The 24,596-nt window shown below is 39.6% G+C and overlaps 1 protein-coding gene across 2 annotated transcripts in view; it reads right to left on the minus strand.

The window, feature by feature from the left end:
* SCFD2 (sec1 family domain containing 2) overlaps positions 1–24,596 on the minus strand; it is a 400,215-nt gene that overhangs the window by 234,669 nt on the left and 140,950 nt on the right. For both annotated transcript variants that reach the window (XM_059065766.2, XM_067036078.1), the window contains exon 5: positions 2,103–2,352. In XM_059065766.2, coding sequence (XP_058921749.1) covers positions 2,103–2,352 — 250 coding nt within the window. The remainder of the gene's footprint in view (positions 1–2,102; positions 2,353–24,596) is intronic.

The following is a 24,596-nucleotide window of genomic DNA, read 5'->3' on the forward strand; positions in this document are numbered from 1 at the left end:
AAGTGAGGCTCAAGAGGGAGGGGATACGGGGATATATGTATGTATATGGCTGATTTACTTTGCTGTACAACAGAAACTAACACAGCATTGTGAAGCAATTATACTCCAGTAAAGATGTATAAAAAATAAATTTTAAAAAAACCAAAGCTAGTGTAGGTAGGAATGTATACTTTGTATTATTATTTATTTTTTTTTTTATTTTTTTTTTTATTTTTTGGTACGCGGGCCTCTCACTGTCGTGGCCTCTCCCGTTGCAGAGCACAGGCTCCGGACGCGCAGGCTCAGCGGCCATGGCTCACGGGCCCAGCCGCTCCGCGGCATGTGGGATCTTCCCGGACCAGGGCACGAACCCGCGTCCCCTGCATCGGCAGGCAGACTCTCAACCACTGCGCCACCAGGGAAGCCCATACTTTGTATTATAAAATAAGATGTTTCCCAAATTTAAAGATACACTAAAATTTCCACAAATTCGTATTTTTTTTTTACCTTCAACTGCTAACTTCACAAATTTTCCTAATATAAACACGAATGTACAGAAGTGTTTTTAAACGTGAAATCACATTTAAAAGCAAGAAAATGCAATATCCTGAGCAATCATAAAATAGATAAACCAATAAAGAATGAAATTCTGGGTAAATAAACACCTTGAGCGAATATCGAATGAACACTGACTGCTTGACCTCAATTCTCAAAATAATACAGTAACACACTAACGCTGCAGAAAGCTATCCAAACACCCTCCTTAAAACACACCATCTTTGTTGTCTGTTTCTGGAATTATGTGTGTTAAGAATAACTTCCAATTATACTCTCCTAGCGTTCAAATTGACTTTGAATCAAATCACTGTTCTAAGCTCTATATAAACCATATTAAGCCTTTCTAAGTCAATATTCATTTATAGCCAAACACACACATGGAATCACACTCAATGCTATACCCTAATGAAATGGGAACCACTCGCACAAGTTTTCCTTATGTAGATTTTAAGTTGGCAAGCAACTGTACTGGGCAAGGAAACGTTTCATTTCTGTGGGAAGTTCATTCGGTTTCCATCTTGTCAGGGTTTCATTTTCCATGACCAGACACAGGAAAGGTCAGCAGTGGGCACACAGGAAAGCACACATGCATGGGATGCTCAGGTGGACAGAGATACAGCCTGCTTCTGAGAAAGCTGGGTGCTCCCCCCAGGGAGGCAGGACAGGGGACAGGAGGAAAAGTCAGATGATATGTAACCTCCCTCACCTGAGCCTTCCCCAGTGGAGAGGTCTACATGCACCCCCACACACATATCCGTGAATGAATGGCAACCTGGTATGTTTTTAAAGTATTTACGTCTTACATGTAAGTTCTAATAACTTCTCACTCTCAAGCAGGCCCAGGCTCAATCCACACTACTAGCAATAAGCTTTACACAAAATATAAAAAATATTGAATTTGATATGAAACAACACAGATGAATATCTCCGTAAGTTATATCACAGTTCTTACTAGAAGCGAAAATGGTTAGATTTTAGGATATTTAATTAGGTACTTCCCCCAAATCAACAGCCTACTTTACTGGGATGTTTGGGGATTATTTTGGATACTACCAATTAATTCAGATTCAAGATGAAATATGAGAAGCCAAAATATGAAGTTATTCTTGAAAATGGCAATTTTCACCCCATAACATTGTACAACATCTTAGGGAAACAGGTTTTTTGGTTTTGTTTTGTTTTTTTTAAGTCTGAAATGACAATCTCAAAGAGAACATGGCAACAGAAATCCTTTGAATAGGATGGATGCACATCATTTTATTTTTCCTTAAAGATATTACACCCTGTGAGTATTTTGCTATTTTAACAAGGCTTAGGCTCTAAGAATATGAATACTGACAAGCAACTACAAGGCCATTTCCCTACCACAACTGGAATTTAAAAAAAAAAAAAAAACCTACAACAAAAACCTCTAATCCTAAAGGCTGGCTAGCATTCATCAGGCCTCATGAAATTCTGAACAACTCCAATGAAGATGGTTACATCCTATTTCCAAATGCCTTTATTTTTAAATCTGTTTTCTGTATCAGTGATGTTAATGTCCTCTATTTTTGTTAAACACTCACCTGTGATTTTTTGCAGCAAAGGTGACAATTCAGACTCCTCACAAAAGACTTGAGCCAATGCTTTCTTCACTTTTTCTTCACCTTCACCCAGGTCTTTGTCCACTGAGAACTCTCCACCGACAGAATAAATATATATCAGGAGGATCAGCAGCTCTTCGGGGCTGTAGTCATCATTAGTCCTCTGGTTCGAAGGCTTAATCATGGGAAGCAGCTGATTTAACACAACAGACATTGTCGATTCCCCAATGCTCTGAAATAAAAGGGGGGAATAGGTACATATGTCAGTCTTGTGGAAAGACGTAATTTATACACTACATCAGCCCAAAGATAGCTTGCAAACAAGTCTGTGATGTTCACTGACTAGATTGCTTTTTATTTGTTTGTTTCTTGTCCTGGAGGGAATACTGCAGGAAATTTGGCATTAGAGTTGTTTTGAAAGATTTAGTTCATAAAATGGCAGGTCAAGTTGCATACCCTTTTCTATTATCTTACATATTGCTTAAAGAAATAAGAAATAAGAGCCATGTGTTCTAAAAATAAAAATGTAAGTACTTCAGATGCTAGAAATTTTTAATAAAAATAATATATTTGTAACATAATATGATTAAAAATAAAAACATGCCAGCACCTATATGCTGACATTCCTTCAGAGAAATTACTTTGGATTTTATAGCATATTCTTTTAATATTCTTTAAGGTGGCAAATATTGGAATAGATTTTCTTTTTGTAACAATGAAAAGTCATTTTCTGCTAAGTCTGGTCAAACTGGGTAATGACACTTCGGGATATCTTTGGGTTAGTCTGAAGATAATTCACGTTTAAACTTTAAAAAAAATGTGTTTTTAGATATTCTACCAATTTCCTGAGTGATATTTAGCAGAGAATTTCAAAATTCCTTTCATGTGATAACAGCACTGTATTACTGAGTTAGCTGCATAACTTCCAATGCACTATGCACATTTCTAGTACAAATTCTGAGGTTTATGGTGAATAGATAAATCCCCATTTTAAACAATGTGATTTAATTCTACTTATAATCTAAAATAACCCTGTAAAATAAAACTCAACTATTTGTATTTATATTAAAATCAGGGGCCAAATGATCACGAGTTACAACTTTCACGTTATTTATTCAGAAGCATTCACTGAGCATCTACTATGTTCCAGGTACTACTCTTGGTCTGGGGAAGACAGCAGTGAACTAAACAAATCCCCTGCTATCATAGAGCTTACATTCTAATGGGGGAAAACAATTTAAAGTTAAGGAAGTAAAACATATAGTATTTTAAATGGTGGTAAGAGCTACAGAGAAAAATAAAGCAGGAATGAAAGATGTGACTTAAGGGTGTGTTTATGTCGGTAAATATGCACTATTTTATTTTTTAATTTTTTTAGACCATAGTCTTTTATTTATTTACTTATTTATCTATTTTTGGCTATGTTGGGTCTTCCTTGCTGCACGTGGGCTTTCTCTAGTTGTGGTGAGCGCTACTCTTCCTTGTGGTGCACGGGCTTCTCACTGCGGTGGCATCTCTTGTTGCGGAGCACAGGCTCTAGGTGCATGGGCTTCAGTAGTTGTAGCACATGGGCTCAGTAGTTGTGGCACGCTGGCTCTAGGGCATGCAGGCTTCAGGAGTTGCGGCCGCGGGCCTAGTAGTTGTGGCTCGCGGGCTCTAGAACACAGGCTCAGTAGTTGTGGTGCACAGGCTTTGTGGCTCTGCGGCATGTAGGACCTTCCTGGACCAGGGATCGAACCTGTGTTCCCTGCATTGGCAGGCGGATTCTTAACCATTGCATCACCAGGGAAGTCCCTGCACTATTTTAAAGAGGAAAAGCCATGTTAAGAAGGGAGTATTGGAATAAAGAAAGACCTATAGGGGGCTTCCCTGTTGGCGCAGTGGTTGGGAGTCCACCTGCTGATGCAGGGGACACGGGTTCGTGCCCCGGTCCGGGAAGATCCCACATGCCACGGAGCAGCTGGGCCCATGAGCCATGGCCACTGAGCCTGCGCGTCCGGAGCCTGTGCTCTGCAACGGAACAGGCCACAACAGTGAGAGGCCCGCGTACCGGGGGAAAAAAAAAAAAAAAAGAAAGACCTATAGAAACTCTCTCTCTCTGAATGAAGTTGATGGCAAGCAGCTGAATGTGGTTCTGTATTGGGACGACTACCCAAAATGAGCTTTTCAAGTCATTTCCACACCTGGGAAAATCTGGACATATCATCTCAAGGTTAAGGTTCATAATTATATTTTTTGGTACATGAGAAACAGCTGTTACCATTTATTTCCACTAAAAATCTTGGACGTTCACAATGTACCAAACAAAAATAAAATGGAATGACTAAAGTACAAGTGGAAAAGAACAGAATGGAGATTTTACTGTTATGTGGTGACAAGACATGGTTTATCAAGTATAAACATACCCACTTCTCAAAGGAAATGGCTGAAAGGTTTGAAGGCATCCTAGGACTGTTCTATAGCCTCAGGAGTCTCTTGGGAGGAACTTTCAAGTGTTTGTCCTTTACTTTAAAAGCTGCCGGAAAGCAATTTAAAAGAAAGGAGCTGTGTGGCTGGCCTGTTAAAGGAAGGGCCATGGAGGCTGCAGCTTTCGCTTTTTATTTTTTACCCTATCACCAACTCCTTGGATGACATTAAACAGATTCTTTTATTGCTTTATATCCCATTTCTAAAAAGCAGGTGTATTCATCAAGTATCTGTCCTATAGAAACCCTGTGATTCTCTCCCCAGAGAAAAAAGATTTTTTTTTTTTTGCGATAGTTATAAAAAGTAAAACAGGACAGGGTAATCATCATAGTCTTTTAAGAAGATTCACTCACTAACATCTGGCCATCAGAGCATCATTTTCAAGTTGATCTGTCACTGGAGAGCAAAATCCCTCCTCAGTGACACTGCAGCGGACTTCCATTGGCTAGCTCGTACCTCTGCACACCAGTTTCTAAAATTACACTTTAATCTGCTTAATGCATCCGAAGAAGTTAATAACTGAGCTGAATACAAAGCCAAGAATACTGATTAGTCTTAAAGAGGCATTAGATATTGTGGAAATAGAGATTCCGTTTCAAAAAGCCAGATTCCAATCTTGACTGTTCCGCTAGCTAGTATTTTAACCTCTTTGGATCTCAGTAAACTTCTTAGGATGTCTTCATGTCTAAAATTACATGATCGGACCAGAGGGTGACTGAGTTCTTAAGTCATAGTTACGCTAAGATCTCCATTTTTACTTTCTTCTCCCCCTACCTTAAAAAATTACCACTGGTGGTAGAAGGCAGTGAATCTCGCTGTTTGCTACACAGCAAAATATATCAATAAAGACTTGAAAAAGAAAAGCCTTACTATAGAAAGAAATGTAGATGCAGAAATATTGTAGATATATGTGTAACATGGGCTGATATACATTCATGTATTTCCTAACTCTGTCCACTGAGAAGATCTAGAAGTAGTTACATCCCAGTAGCAATGAGCACTCCAGTAGTCAGATCTTAGTTTCTAATATCATTCTCCAATAATAGGCACCAGAGATCCTTGGAGAAATGGTTGATTCTAGGGATGGGGCAGGGAAAATACAAGAAGAACCTGGAATATCTTGTAGTGCCAGAAAGTAAGGAAGTCCTTAGAAAACAAACAAATGGAGGCATGTCAAAACGACACAAGAGACAACTGGGAGATCTCCCAGTGGTCAAAGCTGCAACAATTTGTACAAGAGAATAATTAAAGTAGCAGTAGTAATGTATTATAACCCAAAGTACAAAATAAATATGCATCACTCCACACTGGTATGAATAAGTGGTTGCATTAATTAATGTTGGAGAAGAGAAATATTCCTTAACAGAAGAATTCCAAATAACTTACCTACATAAGATACTTCTCCTGGAAAGAGAACTTAATTGCCCCACATCTTAAGTGTGAGCTGAACATGGTGACTTGCTTCTAAAAAACTGTGTATGGAAAGGGGAGGGAGGAGTGACTTTACCTTAGTCAGAGGATCAAGGTTAACATCACCAGTGATAAATCACATTGATATCACATGTCCCAAATATGATGTGATGAGAATGGCACTTTACTTTTGCAGTATTCTTTTCCCAAGCCCATAATCCCATGACAAAAACATCAGATAAATCCTAACTGAGGGACATTCTACAAAATGCCTGACCAGTACTCCCTCAAAACCGTCAAGGTCATGAAAAATAAGGAAAAAATGAAAAACTATCACACACCAGATGAGACTAAGGAAACATAATGACTAAATGTAACGTGATATCCTGGATGGGATCCTGGAACAGACAAAGGACATTAGAGAAAAACGAATGAAATCAGACTGAAGTCTGGAGTTTATAATTAATAGTAATGTACCATGTTGGTTTCTTACTTTTGACAAATGATTGAGGATACACAATAGTGTAAGATTTTAACAGTAGGGTGAGGGGTATACAGAAATTCTCAGTATTATCTTGGCAAGTTTTCTATAAATCTAAAGCTATTCTAAAATAAAACATTTATTGGAAAGGGAAGAAGAAGGGGAGGGGAGGAAGGGAAGACAGTAAGAGACAAAGCCACGTACATTTTGATCTCCTTTCTGTCAGACTGAAAATTCCAAGACAAATGATTTCAGCTCAGTATGAGAAAGAACTCCTACATCCAGAGCCAAGGTAAAAGAGACTGACTCAGGAAGCAATGAACTTCCCATCAAAGCAAAGGGAAGCAGGGTGATCTGGCAAGGATGAAGCAGAGAGAATCCCATGCCACCTTGGCTTATCAAATTTGATGAATTTTTGTGTAGCCATTTTGATATTGAAGATGGAAAAAAAAGCAACATTTTCGGCACATTACACTTTATTATTTTAGGAAAGGTGAAAATGTAACTGAAATACAAAAAAGATTTGTGCAGCACATGGAGAAGGTGCTGTGACTGATTGAATGTGTCAAAAGTGGTTTGTGAAGTTTTGTGCTGGAGATTTCTCGGTGGACAATGCTCCACAGTCGGGTAGACCAGTTGAAGTTGATAGCGATCAAATCAAGACATTAATTGAGAACAATCAACATTATACCACATGGGAAATCGCCGACATACTCTAAATATCCAAATCAAGCGTTGAAAATCATTTGCACCAGCTTGGTTATGTCCATCACTTTGATGTTTGGGTTCCACGTAAGTTCAGTGCAGGAAACCTTCTTGACCCTATTTCTGCATGATATTCTCTACTTAAACATAACAAAAATGTTCCATTTTTAAAACAAATTGTGACAGGAGATGAAAAGTGGATACCGTACAATAATGTGGAATGGAAGAGATCGTGGGGCAAGCGAAATGAACCACCAAAGGCCGATCTTCATCCAAAGAAGGTGATGTTGTGTATACGGTGGGATTGGAAGGGAGTCCTCCATTATGAGCTCCTTCCGGAAAACCAAATGAATAATTCCAACAAGTACTGCTCCCAATTAGACCATCTGAAAGCAGCACTCGGTGAAAAGCGTCCAGAATTAGTCAAGAGAAAACTCATAATCTTCCGTCAGGATAACGCAAGACCTCATGTTTCTTTGATGATCAGGCAAAAAATGTTACAGCTTGTCTGGGAAGTTCTGATTCTTCCACCGTATTCGCCAGACATTGAATCTTTGGATTTCCATTTATTTAGGTCTTTACAAAATTCTCTTAATGGAAAAAATTTCATTTACCTGAGAGACAGTTATTTGCTCAAAAATATTAAAAGTTTTGGGAAGATGGAATTATGAAGTTGCCTGAAAAATAGCAGAAGGTCGTGGAACAAAAGGGTGAATACGTTGTTCAATAAAGTTCTTGGTGAAAATGAAAAATGTGTCTTTTGTTTTTACTTAGAAACTGAAGGCACTTTTTGACCAACCCAATACTACACAATTACTACTACTACTGTTGCCTACTACCACACTGACTCCCTTCTTACCCAGCAGAAGTGATTAAGATGCTTGGTAAGAGAATGAAATACCTTCCAGGAATAAGAAGTTAGCCGTCTCAAAGGAGGCAGGAGCAGCCTACAAATACTGGATGTGTAACCACATCTTGGAACTTAACTGCAAAGTTAGTCAAAGGTTAAAGGCAATATAAACATTATTAAACACTGCCATTAAAAAAGCACACACAGAGTAAACCACAACCAAAGGAAAAAAAATGGCTTCTTTATAAAGTACCAGGGATTAAATTTCTCATTCATTTTGATATAAATGGGCTTACTAGTAGGAGGTGGAAGACTAGAGCTGTGTCTGGAATGACAAAAACTTTTTTTTTTTTTTTAAATTCTGCAGACTGGGGCTTCTGTTATTTTTGAACGAATCCCCAGTAACTCCATACAAAAGGCCCTCTGTAAAATGCATGTTGTCTTTAGAAAAGCCAACTTTGGGGCTGAATTAAGACACCTCTGCAAAGTCAGAGTCAGTCTCTGTGCTGGCGACCTCTGCAGGCATGAGGTGCAAAGGGGCCATATGCAGTGTGGCTGCAGAGCAGGCCGGTGGCTCCACACTTGTTCCTCTGGAATGCAGAGCCTGCAGACACTTAGGGGAACTCTAAGCCACTCAAAAGTGCTGCTCTGCGGAGAACCCATCTCTACGATTCCTCCAAGCTTCCGCTCAGTTAGCGGGTGCGGGCTCAAGGGATGCTGCCAGGGAGTGCCTAAGGCCCTTCTGCCTCAAATATCACTTGTGTTAATGGCCTTTGCCATGCTTGCATTAATACTTGCCACAAGGCCTTAAATTCCCATAACTAAAGCCACTCTGCTTCTTTGGGGATTGGGCTTTACATGTCCCAGGGAAAATGCAAAAATGTAACTTGGTGTGTATAAGGATAATTAATTGCTGCTCTCATGCATTCATCAACAAATATTTACTGTGCACATACTATGTGCCAGACACAAGACTCAAGGAACTTACAGGAGAGTGGGGTTAGGAGCAAACAGTCATGATGATGCAGTAAATAAGTGCTTTAGTAGAGGTATTCATTTACTTTGGAAATAGAGCAGAGCAACACCTAAATCCTTGAAGAGGTGGTACCTCAATTGAGTCTTAAACAGTCAACATCCAATATCAGGGAGGAGCAGAGCTCTGAGAAATGAGTGATGGGATAGGATCCTTCATTCCTTCCTTCAACAACTATTTAATGCACACTTACTAAATGTGTGGTAGGCAGAATAACACCCCCTCAAAGAGACCTACACTTTTGTCCCCAGAACCATAAACATGTTATATTATATGACCAAAGGGACTTTGCAGATGTGATTAAAGTTACAGAACTTGAGATGGGGAGATTATCCTGCATTATCTGGGTGGGCCCAATCTAGTCACATGGGTCCTTAAAGTAGAGAACCTTTCCTGGCTGTGGTCAGAGAGAGACACAATGATGAAAGGTCAGAGAGCAGCACAGTGCATGTTTTAAAGATGGAGGAAGGGAGCCATGACCCAAGGAATGCAGGGGGCCTCTAGAAGCTGGAAAAGGCAAGGAAACAGATGTCCCCTTAGAGCCTCCAGAAAGGAATGCAGTGCTGCCGTCACCTTGGTTTTAGTCCAGTGAGACTAGTGTTGGACTTCTGAGCTACACAATTATAATGTAGTAAATTTCTGTTGTTCTAAGCCACTAAGTTTGTGGTGATTTGTTACAGCAGCAATAGAAAATTGATGCAAGTGGTTTATGTGAGCTAGGGCACGTGAAGCTCTGCATCAGGCCCACAGCCCAGTCAGAGAACCTCGTAAAAAGTAGGGCTCCATAAATACCTGCCCAATGACTAAACAAACAAGCGAGAGCAAGCATGAATTGGTTCCTGGGTGGTACATCTTCCATCTGTGCCACTAGGGAACAAGTGAGTGCCTTCAGGGTTGTCATAGAAAAGGAAGGCACAGAGACACACCAAATTTAAAATTTGCTACTTAATAATTTGCTCCCTAATTGGCTACTTAAATTTGCCTAGAATTAGTCCAAAATCATGCAATTGCATAAGCCAATATTTATCAGGCCCAGGGTAATCATATAGGACAGTGAGGTTCAAAGTTTGAGCCACAGACCTGAGATCCCAGAGACCTTTTCAAGAGGTCTACAAGGTCAAAACTATTTTTATAAAAATATTAAGGCTTCCAACACCTGTTCTCCTCAAGATTGAGGACTATCAAAGAAAAGGGGGGATCGCAACTGAGCAGGAGGTCCCTCGGGTACAAATTCTTTCCACATCCCTGGTTTCTTGTTTGTAGGAAATAGACTTCATTCAGCCTCCTTGACCTTCCCTGAGTTCCAAAGGGCAGGTTCAAAGAATTACTAATCAGGGAAGGGAGGGAATACAGAAACAAGGGAGAAGCAGTCAAGAAACAATAGTGCAGCCTTGGGTAAGGGTCCTGGTTCCTCCTCAAGAAATACACATAACAACATCTTTGAACTCTTCTGCAGAACTAAGCCCTCCGCCCAGGTGGAGGATGGTAACTTCAGGCTGAGCACAAGATTCCTGGAGCACCACCCTGCTATCTCCCCACCAACCAATCAGAAGAAAGTCACACACCCTGCAGCCCTCATCCCCAACTTTGCCTATAAAACCTTTTCCCCAAAAACCATCAGGGAGTTCAGGGTTTTTGAGCACAAGCCACCTGTTCTCCTTGCTTGGCCCTGCAATAAACCTTTCTCTGCTCAAAAAAAAGAAAGAAAGAAAGAAAAGAAAAAGAACAAAAAATACTAAGGTATTCTTTGCCTTGTTGACATTTGTACTAATAGTGCAAAAATAATGGTGGGTAAAAGTGCTGGTACCTTAACACAGATCAAGGACAGAGGCTCCAAACTGTGATAACATTGCATTCTTGAGCACTGTGCTATGTACTCACAGTTGGAATTTTTTAAAAAGCCAGTTTCACTTAAGAGTGTTCTCAATGAAGCAGTGAAAATTATTGATCTTAAAAAATCTCAAAGCTTAAATAAATGTCTCTTTAATATTCTGTGTAACAAAATAGGAACTATGCATAAAGTGCTTCTGCTATATACTAAAGTACAATGGTTATTTTGAGGAAAAGAACTCGTGCAAGTATTTGAGTCATAAACTGAATTGTTCCTCTCATGCAATATTGTTACTTGAAAAAATTTCAGATAGAGAAATTATAATTAAAAGTAGGGTATTTGGCAAACATTTTCTCAAAAATGAACAAAGTGAGCCTGTTTCTTCCAGGAAAACAACTGACATATTTATTGCCAATGATAAAATTCAGGCTTTTAAATTAAAATTCAGTTTTTGGAAAACTTGTATCTGCCACTGCCAGATTCTCTATACTTAAAGACATTTCTGATGACATCTATGGTGACATTAAATATGTGATTTTTTTCTTTGGATTGCACAATGAAATGTGTCAACGTTTGGAAGATCTGCATACCTCAGTGAGCCAACGTTGTCCAAATGACCCATGCATGATGTAAGGAAATCAGGCATAGGCAAAAGATCCATGCAAAATGCAGGAGAGACAAGTGGATTTTAATGTAAAAGAGTACAGAAAACTCACTGATATGCTTTCCAATTCCACATTACAAATTACCCTTAAGAGATTACTACTTGTAGAGTCAAGGTATGGTATCAAAACACAATATCTGCAAACACGAAAAGGCGATCAAAATATTCCTCCCTTTTCCAACTATGTATCTGCATGAGGCTGGATTTTCTTCAAATATTACTTCAACCGAAACAACATATGGCAGCATACTGAATGAGCAGGCAAACACAAGAACCCAGCTGTTTTCTCTTCAGGGAGACATTAAAGAGATTTGCAAAAATATAAACCAATGCCATTCTCACTTTTCTGTTTGTTTGTTTTGGAAATACAGTTCTTCTTCATAAAATATATTATTTATGTTAGCTTGTAACAGGCTTGTTATTATTTTTAAAGGAATTGATAAATAAATATTTTAAACTATTCTCAGTTTTAATTTCTACTATAGTAAATACTAATATTTACTGATTTAAGGATGTCACATCCTAAAAAGAAAGCTCATTATTTTCTACAGTCTTTTCCCCTTCTCATGCAACACAGGTCCTTTAAATCAGAGCTTCTCAAAATTTAATGTGCGTGTGGATTACCTGGGGCCCTTGTTAAATGCAGATGCCAACTGACTAGGTTTGGGGATAGGGCTTGAATATTCTGTACGTCTAATAAGTTGTCAGGTGATACCAATGCTGCTGGCCAGTGGACCACATTCTGAGTGGCATCTGGACTGGATCACTCAACAGTTTCTAGACTGCAGTGTGTATGGGAAATAAACCATCCTGTATGAGTCACTGTACTTGTGGATTCTCACCTTAATCTGAATCCTAACTAATATAACTCATAAATCTACATCTCCAGCCAAATTTCTCTCCTTTGCTTGCTGCCCATACAGTCAACTGCCTATTGGATATCTCCACTTGTATTGAATATAGCTCATCTGCAAATATAATTCAACATGTTTAAAACTGATATGAAGATTTTTACCCCACTCCCACTATCTGTTCTGCAGTCTGTATACCATACTGTTGTGTGATACTATTATTCCTCCAACTGAACAAGACAGAAACTTGGAGTCTACCACAGCTTTCCCTCATCCCTGCCACATCAAATCAGCCACCAAGTCCTGACGATTTTATATATGTCTTCTTCTACAGCCTAGGTTGCAACTACTATTATCTCCAGTCATGATTTATCTCATTCTGAACCAAAATTTTGATCTCCTTAAAGTTACTTCATGGTTTCCACTGTCTTCAAGATAAAGCTTTTATAGGACACATGCATTTCTTTTAGCTTTGTGGCCCTAATTAACCATTCAGCCTCATCCATCATGAATCCTTTCCTTACAGGCTACATTTCAGTTTTGCTGAAGTACTTGCATTTGCCTCTGTGCTTTTGTACATGCTTATATCCCTGCCTAGAATGTTTTTACCTCCTTTCCACCTGGTCTCACAACTCAACTAAAACATTATCTCCCCCAACTTTCCCTGTGTGTTAAGTGTGCCTACTTTGTGATCCCTGAAAAGACTCTACTTCCCTCTACCATGGCTCTTATCACCCTGAATTTAATTGTTTATTCATTAAATTGTATATTCATTAAATGCCTAGCCCCCTTCTAAGACTGAAAAATTCTTGATGGCAAGAACCACATCTTACTCCTAATGGTATCTCCATCTCAGTCCTTTGAACATAGCTCAAAAGTATACTCATCTCTACAATGAAGGAGTTGACATCAAAAAAAGATAAATGAACATTTAAAAGGATATAATTATAATTATTTCATTTAATCCCCCTGATTACCATGTAACATTGGGCATTATTATTTCAGAGGAAGAAACTGAGGTTGAGAAAGGTGACTTGTCAAGGGCATCAGCTGGTGACTGTCTTTCTCCAAAACCTACATCTGATCCGCTACACATTTCCTCTCCAGTGCTTCCCAGTCAGAGGGAAATCAGGGTTTGTGGGGAAGGGGAATCCAGAGCCTTGAGACAGGCTATGAGGCTAGGGTTCTGACTGGGACAAATCACCAAGGGAACTCAGCAAGTAAGATAAATCAGACAGAGCAAAAGCAGCAGTAGACCAACTTAGCATGTCAGAGGCGATCTACTGACTTGCAGCCCTTTAGAGTCCCCAAGTAAGTGGATGACTGGCCCCAGAACCTCATTCAAGGTTAAAAATCTCTGGTGGAGGGTTATGCACTTCCAGTCACAAACGTTAAGGCAGAATTTCTCATTCAGGTTGTTTCCATGCCATGTTTACCCCACACCCTTAAGCCTAAGGGACAGCTGGCTGGGGCTCAGGGCAGCCAGTGCCACTGGGCCAGTGGCCTCCAGTCCCGTGTAGCCGTCAACCCAGTGTGTCCTTTACAAACAGCATACGTTTCTATGTATACCTACAACTATGTAAAAAAAAAGGATGGGATATGCTGAAGAGATACGAACAAAAAGGAATCAAATCCTGAAGTCATCAAAGAGGGTGGAAATGGTCTCCAGGAGCAGCTAAGTTAAAGATGGTAGGGCTTCCCTGGTGGCGCAGTGGTTGGGAGTCTGCCTGCCGATGCAGGGGACATGGGTTCGTGCCCCAGTCCGGGAGGATCCCACATGCCGCGGAGCGGCTGGGCCCGTGAGCCATGGCCGCTGAGCCTGAGTGTCCAGAGCCTGTGCTCCGCAACGGGAGAGGCCGCAACAGTGAGAGGCCCGCGTACCGCAAAACAAACAAACAAAAAGATGGTAGATTGGGACCACGGCATGGGCTTCAGATGAGAAGCAGCAGGAATAGGGTTGTAGATCAACGGTGTGTAAGGTGAACAGCCTCAGCAAGAGAAATGGGAAGAGGGTAAGACACAAGACAGAGAAGGGCAAAGATCATTCAGGGCCACATAGCCCATTGTTAGAATCTTCGCTTTTCTTCTGAGATGAAAGGGGGTTTGAACCGAGCAATGATCTATATTTTAAAAGGCTATCACTCAGGTTGTGGTGAAGAGAACAACAGACTTTAGAGAGGCAAGGGAAGCAGAGAGACAGATGAAAACAATCTCAATAATCCAAGCAAGAAAAAATGGGGGCTTGGACTGAGATAGGCACACTGGAGGTGGTGTGAACTGGTTGAATGTGGAAATATTTTGAAGCTAAAGCCTGCACAGTTTACTGATGGATTGAATATGAAGTATGAGAGAAACAGAAGAGTCTAGAATTATTTCAAGGTTTTTGAAGTGGTTCTGAGTAGGAAGAGGTGTTTCAAAGGAGATAACAGAGAAGGCAGAATTGGAGTGAAATGTATGAATAGGACAGGTACAAATATTCCAGAAAGGGGGATGGGTGTCTGAGCTGAGGACAAGCAGAAAGGGACCAAAATGAATGGCAGGATTCTGGAGAGAGCAAAATAATGTCATAGACCAGAAAGTTGGAAGAATGTATCAGAAGACAATAGAATAAGCAGACGTAAGGTAGCACAATGAGGCTGATCTCAAAGTATGAAAGTGTTTCCTAAAATTTATCCCTCTGAGGGGCACGTGGAACTTGCTGGCATTCTGTGTCTGTGGAGCAAACGATTCCCTGGCACTGGGAAATGGTGAAATCCTCAGCAGAAGTAAGGACAGAATCTACAAACTTTCTCTCCCATTGAAAATGCCCATGAGAGAAAACCTGTAGTAGAATCACACAATGAAATAGTACGCAGCAATGAGAATGACCTCCAATTTCATAAAACAACAATATGGATGAATCTCACAAATAAAATGTTGAATGAAAGAATCCATAACAAAGAACATACTATACAATTCCATTTATGTAAAATATAAAAGCCAGGGAAAACTATCTATGTTTTTAGAAGTTCCTATCCCTTGAAAGGAGGGAGTAACAGGGAGGAAGTAAAAGCAGGGCTTCCAGAGTTGCTGGTCATACTGTATTTCTTGACCTGGGTGCTGATAACACAGATGTTTTCAGTTAGGAAAAATTCATTGAGTTGTACTTTTCTACAGTGTTATATTTTACTTCAATAAAAACTTTTTAAAATGCCATTATACCGGGCCACATTTCCTGCATCCCGGGAAGAACAGAGCTATCTACTTAGAGTGCTTATTACAAATTAGCATTTACCCAAAGCAAGAGCAGGAAAATATAAGAAGCTTACAGGAGTTATCAAATTATCTAATTTGACTGCACTTACCTTCAGCTATGGGTAAAGGCTAGGGCCTTGATTTCAGAGAAAGATGGAAAGAACAACTTTTAAAGGCTGTTCATTTTAAAACACACATATGTTTTATGGGGGATAGAAACTATTTTTGTAATGTTTTTTTCCCCATCTCTTGGGAAATGATGTTACGCTGTGCTTCAAACAGAACTGCCAAGTTTAAGAGGCCCTTTTCTGTACACAGGCCAGCTGGGCCATAAGTTGCATGAAACGAGGGACAAGCTACTTCTTCAGAGAGCAGAACAGAATACCACAGGGAGTTGGGGACCGTGCATCCAAGAAAATCTCCAGCCATTTGTCTTTATCTGGCCACCTTTAATGATTTAAGAGACCTCTCTGTCATGTTATCATCAATCAATTACAATGATTGAGAAGTATCTTAAAAAACCAGAGTTTTTTAAATGCAACTATCTGTGACCTAAATTTCCTGCTGGTTCTGTTGGCCCCAGGTTAGGCCAGTTTGTCTATCACCAAGGGAGCCAATAAAAATAATAAAAACAGGCCAATGCTGGGCTTTCTGAAGCCTGTATAAGAATATTCACACTCCTCCAATCAGTGCCAAGTCAATGTGTCCACTCTTTGCTTGAGGTCTTGATAAATTCTGTTCTTACTAACAAAATATCCCATAGAATGTATACATTATCTAAAAATCCATTTTTTTTCTTCCTTGCTTGCTTGCTTTTTAATCTGGCTAAGCAACAATTTAACAGCTCTTAACAGGCAACTGAAAATGATGTCATTTTGTTGACTCCAGGAAAGGAGTTACATTTTGGCAAATTAGGGGATACATAAGAAGATGAAAATATAAATTTTAGCTATCTTAATGGAGAATGTGATACTGCACTTCAAAGCCTGTGAGAGAATTTGAATTCCAGGATCCATAGAGCAAAGCAAAGACTACTGAATGGGGAGGACACAGAAAAAGGTGGGGCAGGGTGGGAGGGAGCTGCAAGAGGGAGGGGCTGATATGTATAGCTGATTCACTTTGTTATAAAGCAGAAACTAACACACCATTGTAAAGCAATTATACTCCAATGAAGATGTTAAAAAAAAAAAAAGTACAGTGCCTGGGGTAAAAGAGGCCAGCTTAGAAGTTGCCTGTGAAAACCACAACAATTATCTTAAGTATTATTTCAAAACATTTTGTTAATACTTGACAGGAAGTAAGAAGGAAAGGGTGCCGCACTGTCCAAGGCCTCAAGCCAGCTTAGGAAAGTGACCAGCAACACAAAAATTCTACTCAGTAACAAAGCACCATTCCTCACATCCACGATCTGCCTGTAGAAGCCCGTGAGCGGGGTGGCAACCCAGACCATAATCTCAGCAGGCTGGGCCATCTTATTCAGAAGCAAGTCTGGAACACTCTCTGCTCCAGAAGGGAAGTTTGGACAAACTCCAGAAGACGTTTAAATGCCAGATTGGAGACGCAGAGGCACAATCGTGAAGGCAGCCAACTTGACTTGAGTGGTCTTTCCTTTCTCTAACTTTGCCCCTCCCTTTCTCCACCAAGTACTCAGAACTCACTGGCTTCTTCCTAGCACCAGTGAATGAGCCATTCCTCCTCTAAGAAATGAATGACTGGATGGCCGAACTCTTCCAGGAGGATTCTGCATTTTAAAAGAGGAGAAGAAAAATAGAATCTGAGAGGAAGTGAGATGACTCTTCAATAATTAAATTTCTGGTTCAGTGGTAGCTGGGCAGCAACCACCTGTCATAGAAAGTCTTTCTAGAGACCCTCAAATCACATTTTACAGAAATTAACTAAATGCCCTAGTACAGGGCATTTAGAAGTAAGTATCTCATTTCCTTAAAGAGACAGTATGAAAGGGTGTGATTTAAGTCCCACTCTACCACTTAAAAGGCATTTAACATCTCTAGGCTTCAAGGTCTCGGTAAAAAGGAGGATAGTACCACATCCCTCACAAGACTTTTAGCTCAGACTCAGACTTTCATGGAATATCAATGAGATGAGCACTTTATAAACTATAAAGCAGTTTGTACTTGCTTTACTACTACATTTATTACTACTTTACCACGTTCTTCACCAAAGCCATATTTCTATTCAGACAGAGGCCTGGGGTCCCAGATGTACTTATGCACCTCCAAAGATTCAGCTGCGCACTGCCCTCCACCATCTGGACTTGGCCACTTGTTGAGTGGTGTGCTTATGCCACTGCTACACTGCCTCATCTCCACACTGTCAACGATCTCAGGCTCCCTGGGCACAACTTGATGGCTCCCTCATCCCTACCTAGTGGAGGCCACACCAGCAACATGCCCACATCCAACCCAACTAGTCCCGTGGAGGCTCTGGCCTCCCTTTTGGTCACCCTGAGAACACCACCTGAAAGAAAGGGCAGTTAACCCTCCTTATAATAAACTTTAAGACCAATGAAAGGCAGGGGGACTGGAAGTGGCATAAAGTCCTCACCTAGCTCCTCCCCTGCAAACAATTACAAGCAGCAAGAGTGCTACATACAGCTACAAGCTGTGTTTCTTGGGAGACAACGGCCAGCTCAGTAATGCACCCTCTTGTATCTGCTTTACTTCCTTCCTTGACTCAATTTCCTTTTCTCCTCAGTATGTGCTGCTCTGCAATTCCACATTCTTCCCCTTTTAAAGCATTTTCATACAACTTTTGCCTCAGACTCTGTTTCTTAGGAAAAGAAGACAAAGATAATTAGAGAGGCCGCAAAGATGAATTAGGCAATAGAGAGAGGGTCCTGATATTGCTCAAGTGTTAGGGAGAGAGAGGGGGAGAGAGGGAGAGAGAAGGAGAGAGAGAGGGAGAGAGAGAGGGAGAAAGAGAGGAGGAGGGAGAGAGAGGGAGAGAGGGAGAGAGAGGGAGAGAGAGATGTGGCCACAAGTGTATATTTATAAAATTTTTGGAGGAGAAAGTCCTTGAGGAAAGGAGAATCTCTGCCTGTGCTTCTGTAATCAATGAAAAATAAACATTAACCAGTGTGATGAAAAAAAGGATCTAATTGTTACTTTAAGACTGATGGCATTTTAGTCAATGGGAGCTTTGGAGTGCAAAGAAGTCTATACTCCTTGCACTGACGTGTAAGGCTCTCCAGGATCAGGCTTGCCTTCCTCCCCACCTTTACCTAGTACCACTCATCTCCCCCGACCCTTCCTTCAGTCTGTTCTGGCCACGCTGGTCACCACCATTCAGTTCTTTTCAAGAGTCAGATCTGTGAACAATCTGAATAGAAAACAATGTTAGACAAGTGCTATGAAGTACATGTTACCCAAGGAAATAACAGTGGTTATTTTGGACCTGCACTATCCAATATGGTAGCTGTTAACCACATGTAGCTGGTGAATGTTTAAAATGTGGCTAGTTCAAATTGACCTGAATTGTAAATGTAAAATATATACCATATTTTGAAGACTTATACAAAAAGTAACATCTCATTAATAATTTATCTTATTGAGATGATAATATTTTGGATATATTTGGTTAAAGTATATTGTTAACATCATTTCACCTATTTCCTTTTCTCTTTTAATGTAGCTAGTACAAATTTGAAATTACGTACGTGGCTGACATCGTAGCTCACATTGTATTTCTATTAGACAGTGCTGCTCTAGAGTCCACTACTTTCACCAAACCTCGAAGTTCAAAAGTAGCACCAGGGATTCAACATTTATTGAGTTAGATATAACATATATCTTCACATTTAATTTTAAACCCTAAAAGTGAGATCTTATTATCTTTATTTTACTAGCAAGGAAGCTAAGGTTTAGAGATGGAGTAAACTGCCCAGAGTAGAAAATCAAGCACACAAGACTATTAGACCACAGAATGATGGACTCCCAAAGATGCCCAGGTCCTGATTCCCAGAACCTGACTATGTTACCTTACTTGGCAAAAGGATCTTGAGACGGGGAGATTATCCTGGATTATTCATATAGGCCCAAGGTAATCACAAGGGTTCTTATAAGAAGGCAGCAAAAGGGTCAAAGCTAGCGAAGACAATATGTGACAACAGAAGCATAGATAGGAGTAATGTACTTTGAAGATGGAGAAAGGGGCCATAAGCCAAGCAATGCGGACAGCCTCTAGAAGCTGGAAAAGGCAGGGAAATGTCTTCGTTCCTCTCATCTTCAGAAAGAACGCAGTTCTGTCAACACCTTGATTTTAGCTCTGCAATACCCATTTCAACTTCTGACCTCCAGAACTGTAAGATAATAAATTTGTGCTGTTTTAACCCACTAACTATGTGCTAATTTGCTATAGCAGCAATAGGAAAACTAATACAGAAGACCATTACTAATGCAGAGTTAGGGATTTGGAACCTGGTGAGCATTCTGGATTACAGTCATGGTCCAGGGCTAGTAGCCAGGAAATAGTAGCAATAGTGACAATTATGATTTTAGGATATAAATTCATCCTCAAATGAAATGAGCCTATTTTAACAATAAAATGTAAAGCATGTTCACCTGATTTTTTTTAAAAGACTATTTTTTTAAAGCTGTTTTAGGTTTACAACAAAATTGAGAGGGAGGTACAGAGATTTCCCATATACCCCAGCCCTGACACATGTATAGCCTCCCTCATTTTCAACATCACTTACCAAAGCGGTACTTTTTTTTAAAACCAAGAATGAACCTACATTGACACATCATAATACCCCAAAGTTCAAAGCTTACCTTAGGGTTCACTCTAGGTGTTGTACATTCTATGGGTTTGGATAAACATGTAATGTCATATATCCATCACTGTAGAATCATCCAGAGTATTTTCACTGCCCTAAAAATCCTCTGTGCTCTGCCTATTCATCTCTCCCTCTGCTCCTAACCCCTGGCAACCACTGATCTTTTTATTGTCTCCATAGTTTTGCCTTTCCCACAATGACGTATAATTGGAATCATACGGTATGCAACCTTTTTGGACTGGCTGCTTTCACATAGTGATAGGCACTTAAATTTCTCCATGTCTTTTCATTATTTTTAGCATGGAATAATACTCTATTGTCTGGATGTACCACAGCTTATTTATCCATTCACCTACTGAAAGACATCTTGGTTGCTTACAAATTTTGGTAGCTTTTAATAAACATCCATGGGCAGGTTTTTCTATGGACATAAGTTTTCAACTCCTTTGGGTAAAATTACCTAGGAGTGTGATTGCTGGATGGTATGCTAAGAGTAGTTTTAGTTTTATAAGAAGCTGCTAAACAGTCTTTCAAAGTAGCTGTACTATTTTGCATTCCCAGCAGCAATTAATGAGAATTATTTTTGCTCCACGTGCTTGTCAGCATTTGGTGTTGTCAGTGTCCCAGATTCTGGCCATTCTAATAGGTGTGTACTGCTATCTCACTGTTGTCCCTGATAACATAGGATGTAGAATATCTTTTCATATGCTTATTAACTATCTGTATATCTTCTTCCGTGAAGTGTCTGTTAAGGTCTTAGGCCCATTTGTTAATTGTGTTCTTTGTTTTTGTATTGTTGAATTTTAAGAGTTCTCTGTGAATTTTTGGTAACAGTCTTTTTGGTTTTTTAACATCTTTATTGGAGTATAATTGCTTTACAATGGTGTGTTAATTTCTGCTTTACAACAAAGTGAATCAGTTATACATATACATATATTCCCATATCCCCTCCTTCTTACGTCTCCCTCCCTCCCACCCTCCCTCCCCCGCCTCTAGGTGCTCACAAAGCACCGAGATGATCTCCCTGTGCTATGCGGCTGCTTCCCACTAGCTATCCACACTACGTTTGGTAGTGTATATATGTCCATGCCACTCTCTCACTTTTTCCCAGCTTACCCTTCCCCCTCCCCACATCCTCAAGTCCATGCTCTAGTAGGTCTGTGTTTTATGCCCGTCCTACCCCTAGTCTCTTCATGACAGGTTTTTTTTTTTTTTTTTTAGATTGCATATATACGTGTTAGCATACGGTTTTTCTCCTTCTGACTTACTTCACTGTGTATGACAGACTTCAGGTCCATCCACCTCACTACAAATAACTCAATTTCGTTGCTTTTTATGGCTGAGTAAATATTCCATTGTATATATGTGCCACATCTTCTTTATCTATTCATCTGTTGATGGACACTTAGGTTGCTTCCATGTCCTGGCTATTGTAAATAGAGCTGCAATGAACATCTTGGTACATGACTCTTTGAATTATGGTTTTCTCAGGGTATATGCCCAGTAGTGGGATTGCTGGGTCAAATGCTAGCTCTATTTTAAGTTTTTTAAGGAACCTCCATACTGTTCTCCATAGTGGCTGTATCAATTTACATTCCCACCAGCAGTGCAAGAGGGTTCCCTTTTCTCCACATCCTCTCCAACATTTATTGTTTCTAGAATTTTTGATGATGGCCAATCTGACCGGTGTGAGATGATATCTCATTGTAGTTTTGATTTGCATTTCTCTAATCATTAATGATGTTGAGCATTCTTTCATGTGTTTATTGGCAATCTGTATATCTTCTTTGGACAAAGGTCTATTTAGGTCTTCTGTCCATTTTTGGATTGGGTTGTTTGTGTTTTTGTTATTGAGCTGCATGAGTTGCTTATAAATTTTGGAGATTAATCCTTTTTTCAGTTGCTTCATTTGCAACTATTTTCTCCCATTCTGAAGGTTGTCATTTGGTCTTGTTTATGGTATCCGTTGCTGTACAAAAGCTTTTAAGTTTCATTAGGTCCCATTTGTTTATTTTTGTTTTTATTTCCATTTCTCTAGGAGATGGGTCAAAAAGGATCTTGCTGTGATTTATGTCATAGAGTGTTCTGCCTATGTTTTCCTCTAAGAGTTTGATAGTGTCTGGACTTACATTTAGGTCTTTAACCTATTTTGAGTTTATTATTGTGTATGGTGTTAGGGAGTGTTCTAATTTCATTCTTTTACATGTACCTGTCCAGTTTTCCCAGCACCACTTACTGAAGAGGCTATCTTTTCTCCACTGGATACTCTTGCCTCCTTCATCAAAGATAAGGTGACCATATGTGCATGGGTTTATCTCTGGGCTTTCTATCCTATTCCATTGATCTATATTTCTGTTTTTGTGCCAGTACCATACTGTCTTGACTACTGTAGCCTTGTAGTATAGTCTGAAGTCAGGGATCCTGATTCCTCCAGCTCCATTTTTCGTTCTCAAGATTGCTTTCGCTATTCGGGGTCTTTGGTGTTTCCATACAAATTGTGAAACTTTTTGTTCTACTTCTGTAAAAAATGCCAGTGGTAGTTTGATAGGGATTGAACTGAATCTGTAGATTGCTTTGGGTAGTAGAGTCATTTTCACAATGTTGATTCTTCCAATCCAAGAACATGGTATATCTCTCCACCTATTTGTATCATCTTTAATTTCTTTCATCAGTGTCTTACAATTTTCTGCATACAGGTCTTTTGTCTCCTTAGGTAGGTTTATACCTAGATATTTTATTCTTTTTGTTGCAATGGTAAATGGGAGTGTTTTCTTAATTTCACTCTCAGATTTTTCAACATTAGTGTATAAGAATGCCAGAGATTTCTGGGCATTAATTTTGTATCCTGCTACTTTACCAAATTCATTGATTAGCTCTAGTAGTTTCTGGTAGCATCCTTATGATTCTCTACGTACAGTATCATGTCATCTGCAAACAGTGACAGCTTTACTTCTTCTTTTCCGATTTGGATTCCTTTTATTTCTTTTTTTTCTCTGATTGCTGTGGCTAGAACTTCCAAAACTAGGTTGAATAAGAGTGGTGAGAGTGGGCAACCTTGTCTTGTTCCTGATCTTAGTGGAAATGGTTTCAGCTTTTCACCATTGAGAACAATGCTGGCTGTGGGTTTGTCATATATGGCCTTTATTATGTTGAGGAAAGTTCCCTCTATGCCTAGTTTCTGCAGGGTTTTTATCATAAATGGGTGTTGAATTTTGTCAAAAGCTTTCTCTCCATCTATTGAGATGATCATATGGTTTTTATCCTTCAGTTTGTTGATATGATGTATCACGTTGTTTGATTTGCGTATATTGAAGAATCCTTGCATTCCTGGAATAAACCCCACTTGATCATGGTGTAGGATCCATTTAATGTGCCATTGGATTCTGTTTGCTAGTATTTTGTTGAGGATTTTTGCATCTATGTTCATCAGTGATATTGGCCTGTAGTTTTCTTTCTTTGTGACATCTTTGTCTGGTTTTGGTATCGGAGTGATGGTGGCCTCATAGAATGAGTTTGGGAGTGTTCCTCCCTCTGCTATCTTTTGGAAGAGTTTGAGAAGGATAGGTGTTAGCTCTTCTCTAAATGTTTGATGGAATTCGCCTATGAAACCTTCTGGTACTGGGCTTTTATTTGTTGGAAGATTTTTAATCACAGTTTCAATTTCAGTGCTTGTGATTGGTCTCTTCATATTTTCTATTTTTTCCTGGTTCAGTCTTGGCAGGTTGTGCATTTCTAAGAATGTGTCCATTTCTTCCATGTTGTCCATTTTATTGGCATACAGTTGCTTGTAGTAATCTCTAATAATCTTTTGTATTTCTGCAGTGTCTGTTGTTACTTCTCCTTTTTCATTTCTAATTCTATTGATTTGAGCCTTCTCCCTTTTTATCTTGATGAGTCTGGCTAATGGTTTATCAATTTTGTTTATCTTCTCAAAGAACCAGCTTTTAGTTTTATTGATCTTTGCTATCGTTTCCTTCATTTCTTTTTCATTTATTTCTGATCTGATCTTTATGATCTCTTTCCTTCTGCTAAATTTGGGGTTTTTTTGTTCTTCTTTCTCTAATTGCTTTAGGTGCAAAGTTAGGTTGTTTATTCGAGATGTTTCCTGTTTCTTCAGGTAGGATTGTATTGCTATAAACTTCCCTCTTAGAAGTGC

The sequence above is a fragment of the Kogia breviceps genome, chromosome 6 (assembly GCF_026419965.1).
Source record: "Kogia breviceps isolate mKogBre1 chromosome 6, mKogBre1 haplotype 1, whole genome shotgun sequence".
NCBI classification, from domain to species: domain Eukaryota; kingdom Metazoa; phylum Chordata; class Mammalia; order Artiodactyla; family Physeteridae; genus Kogia; species Kogia breviceps.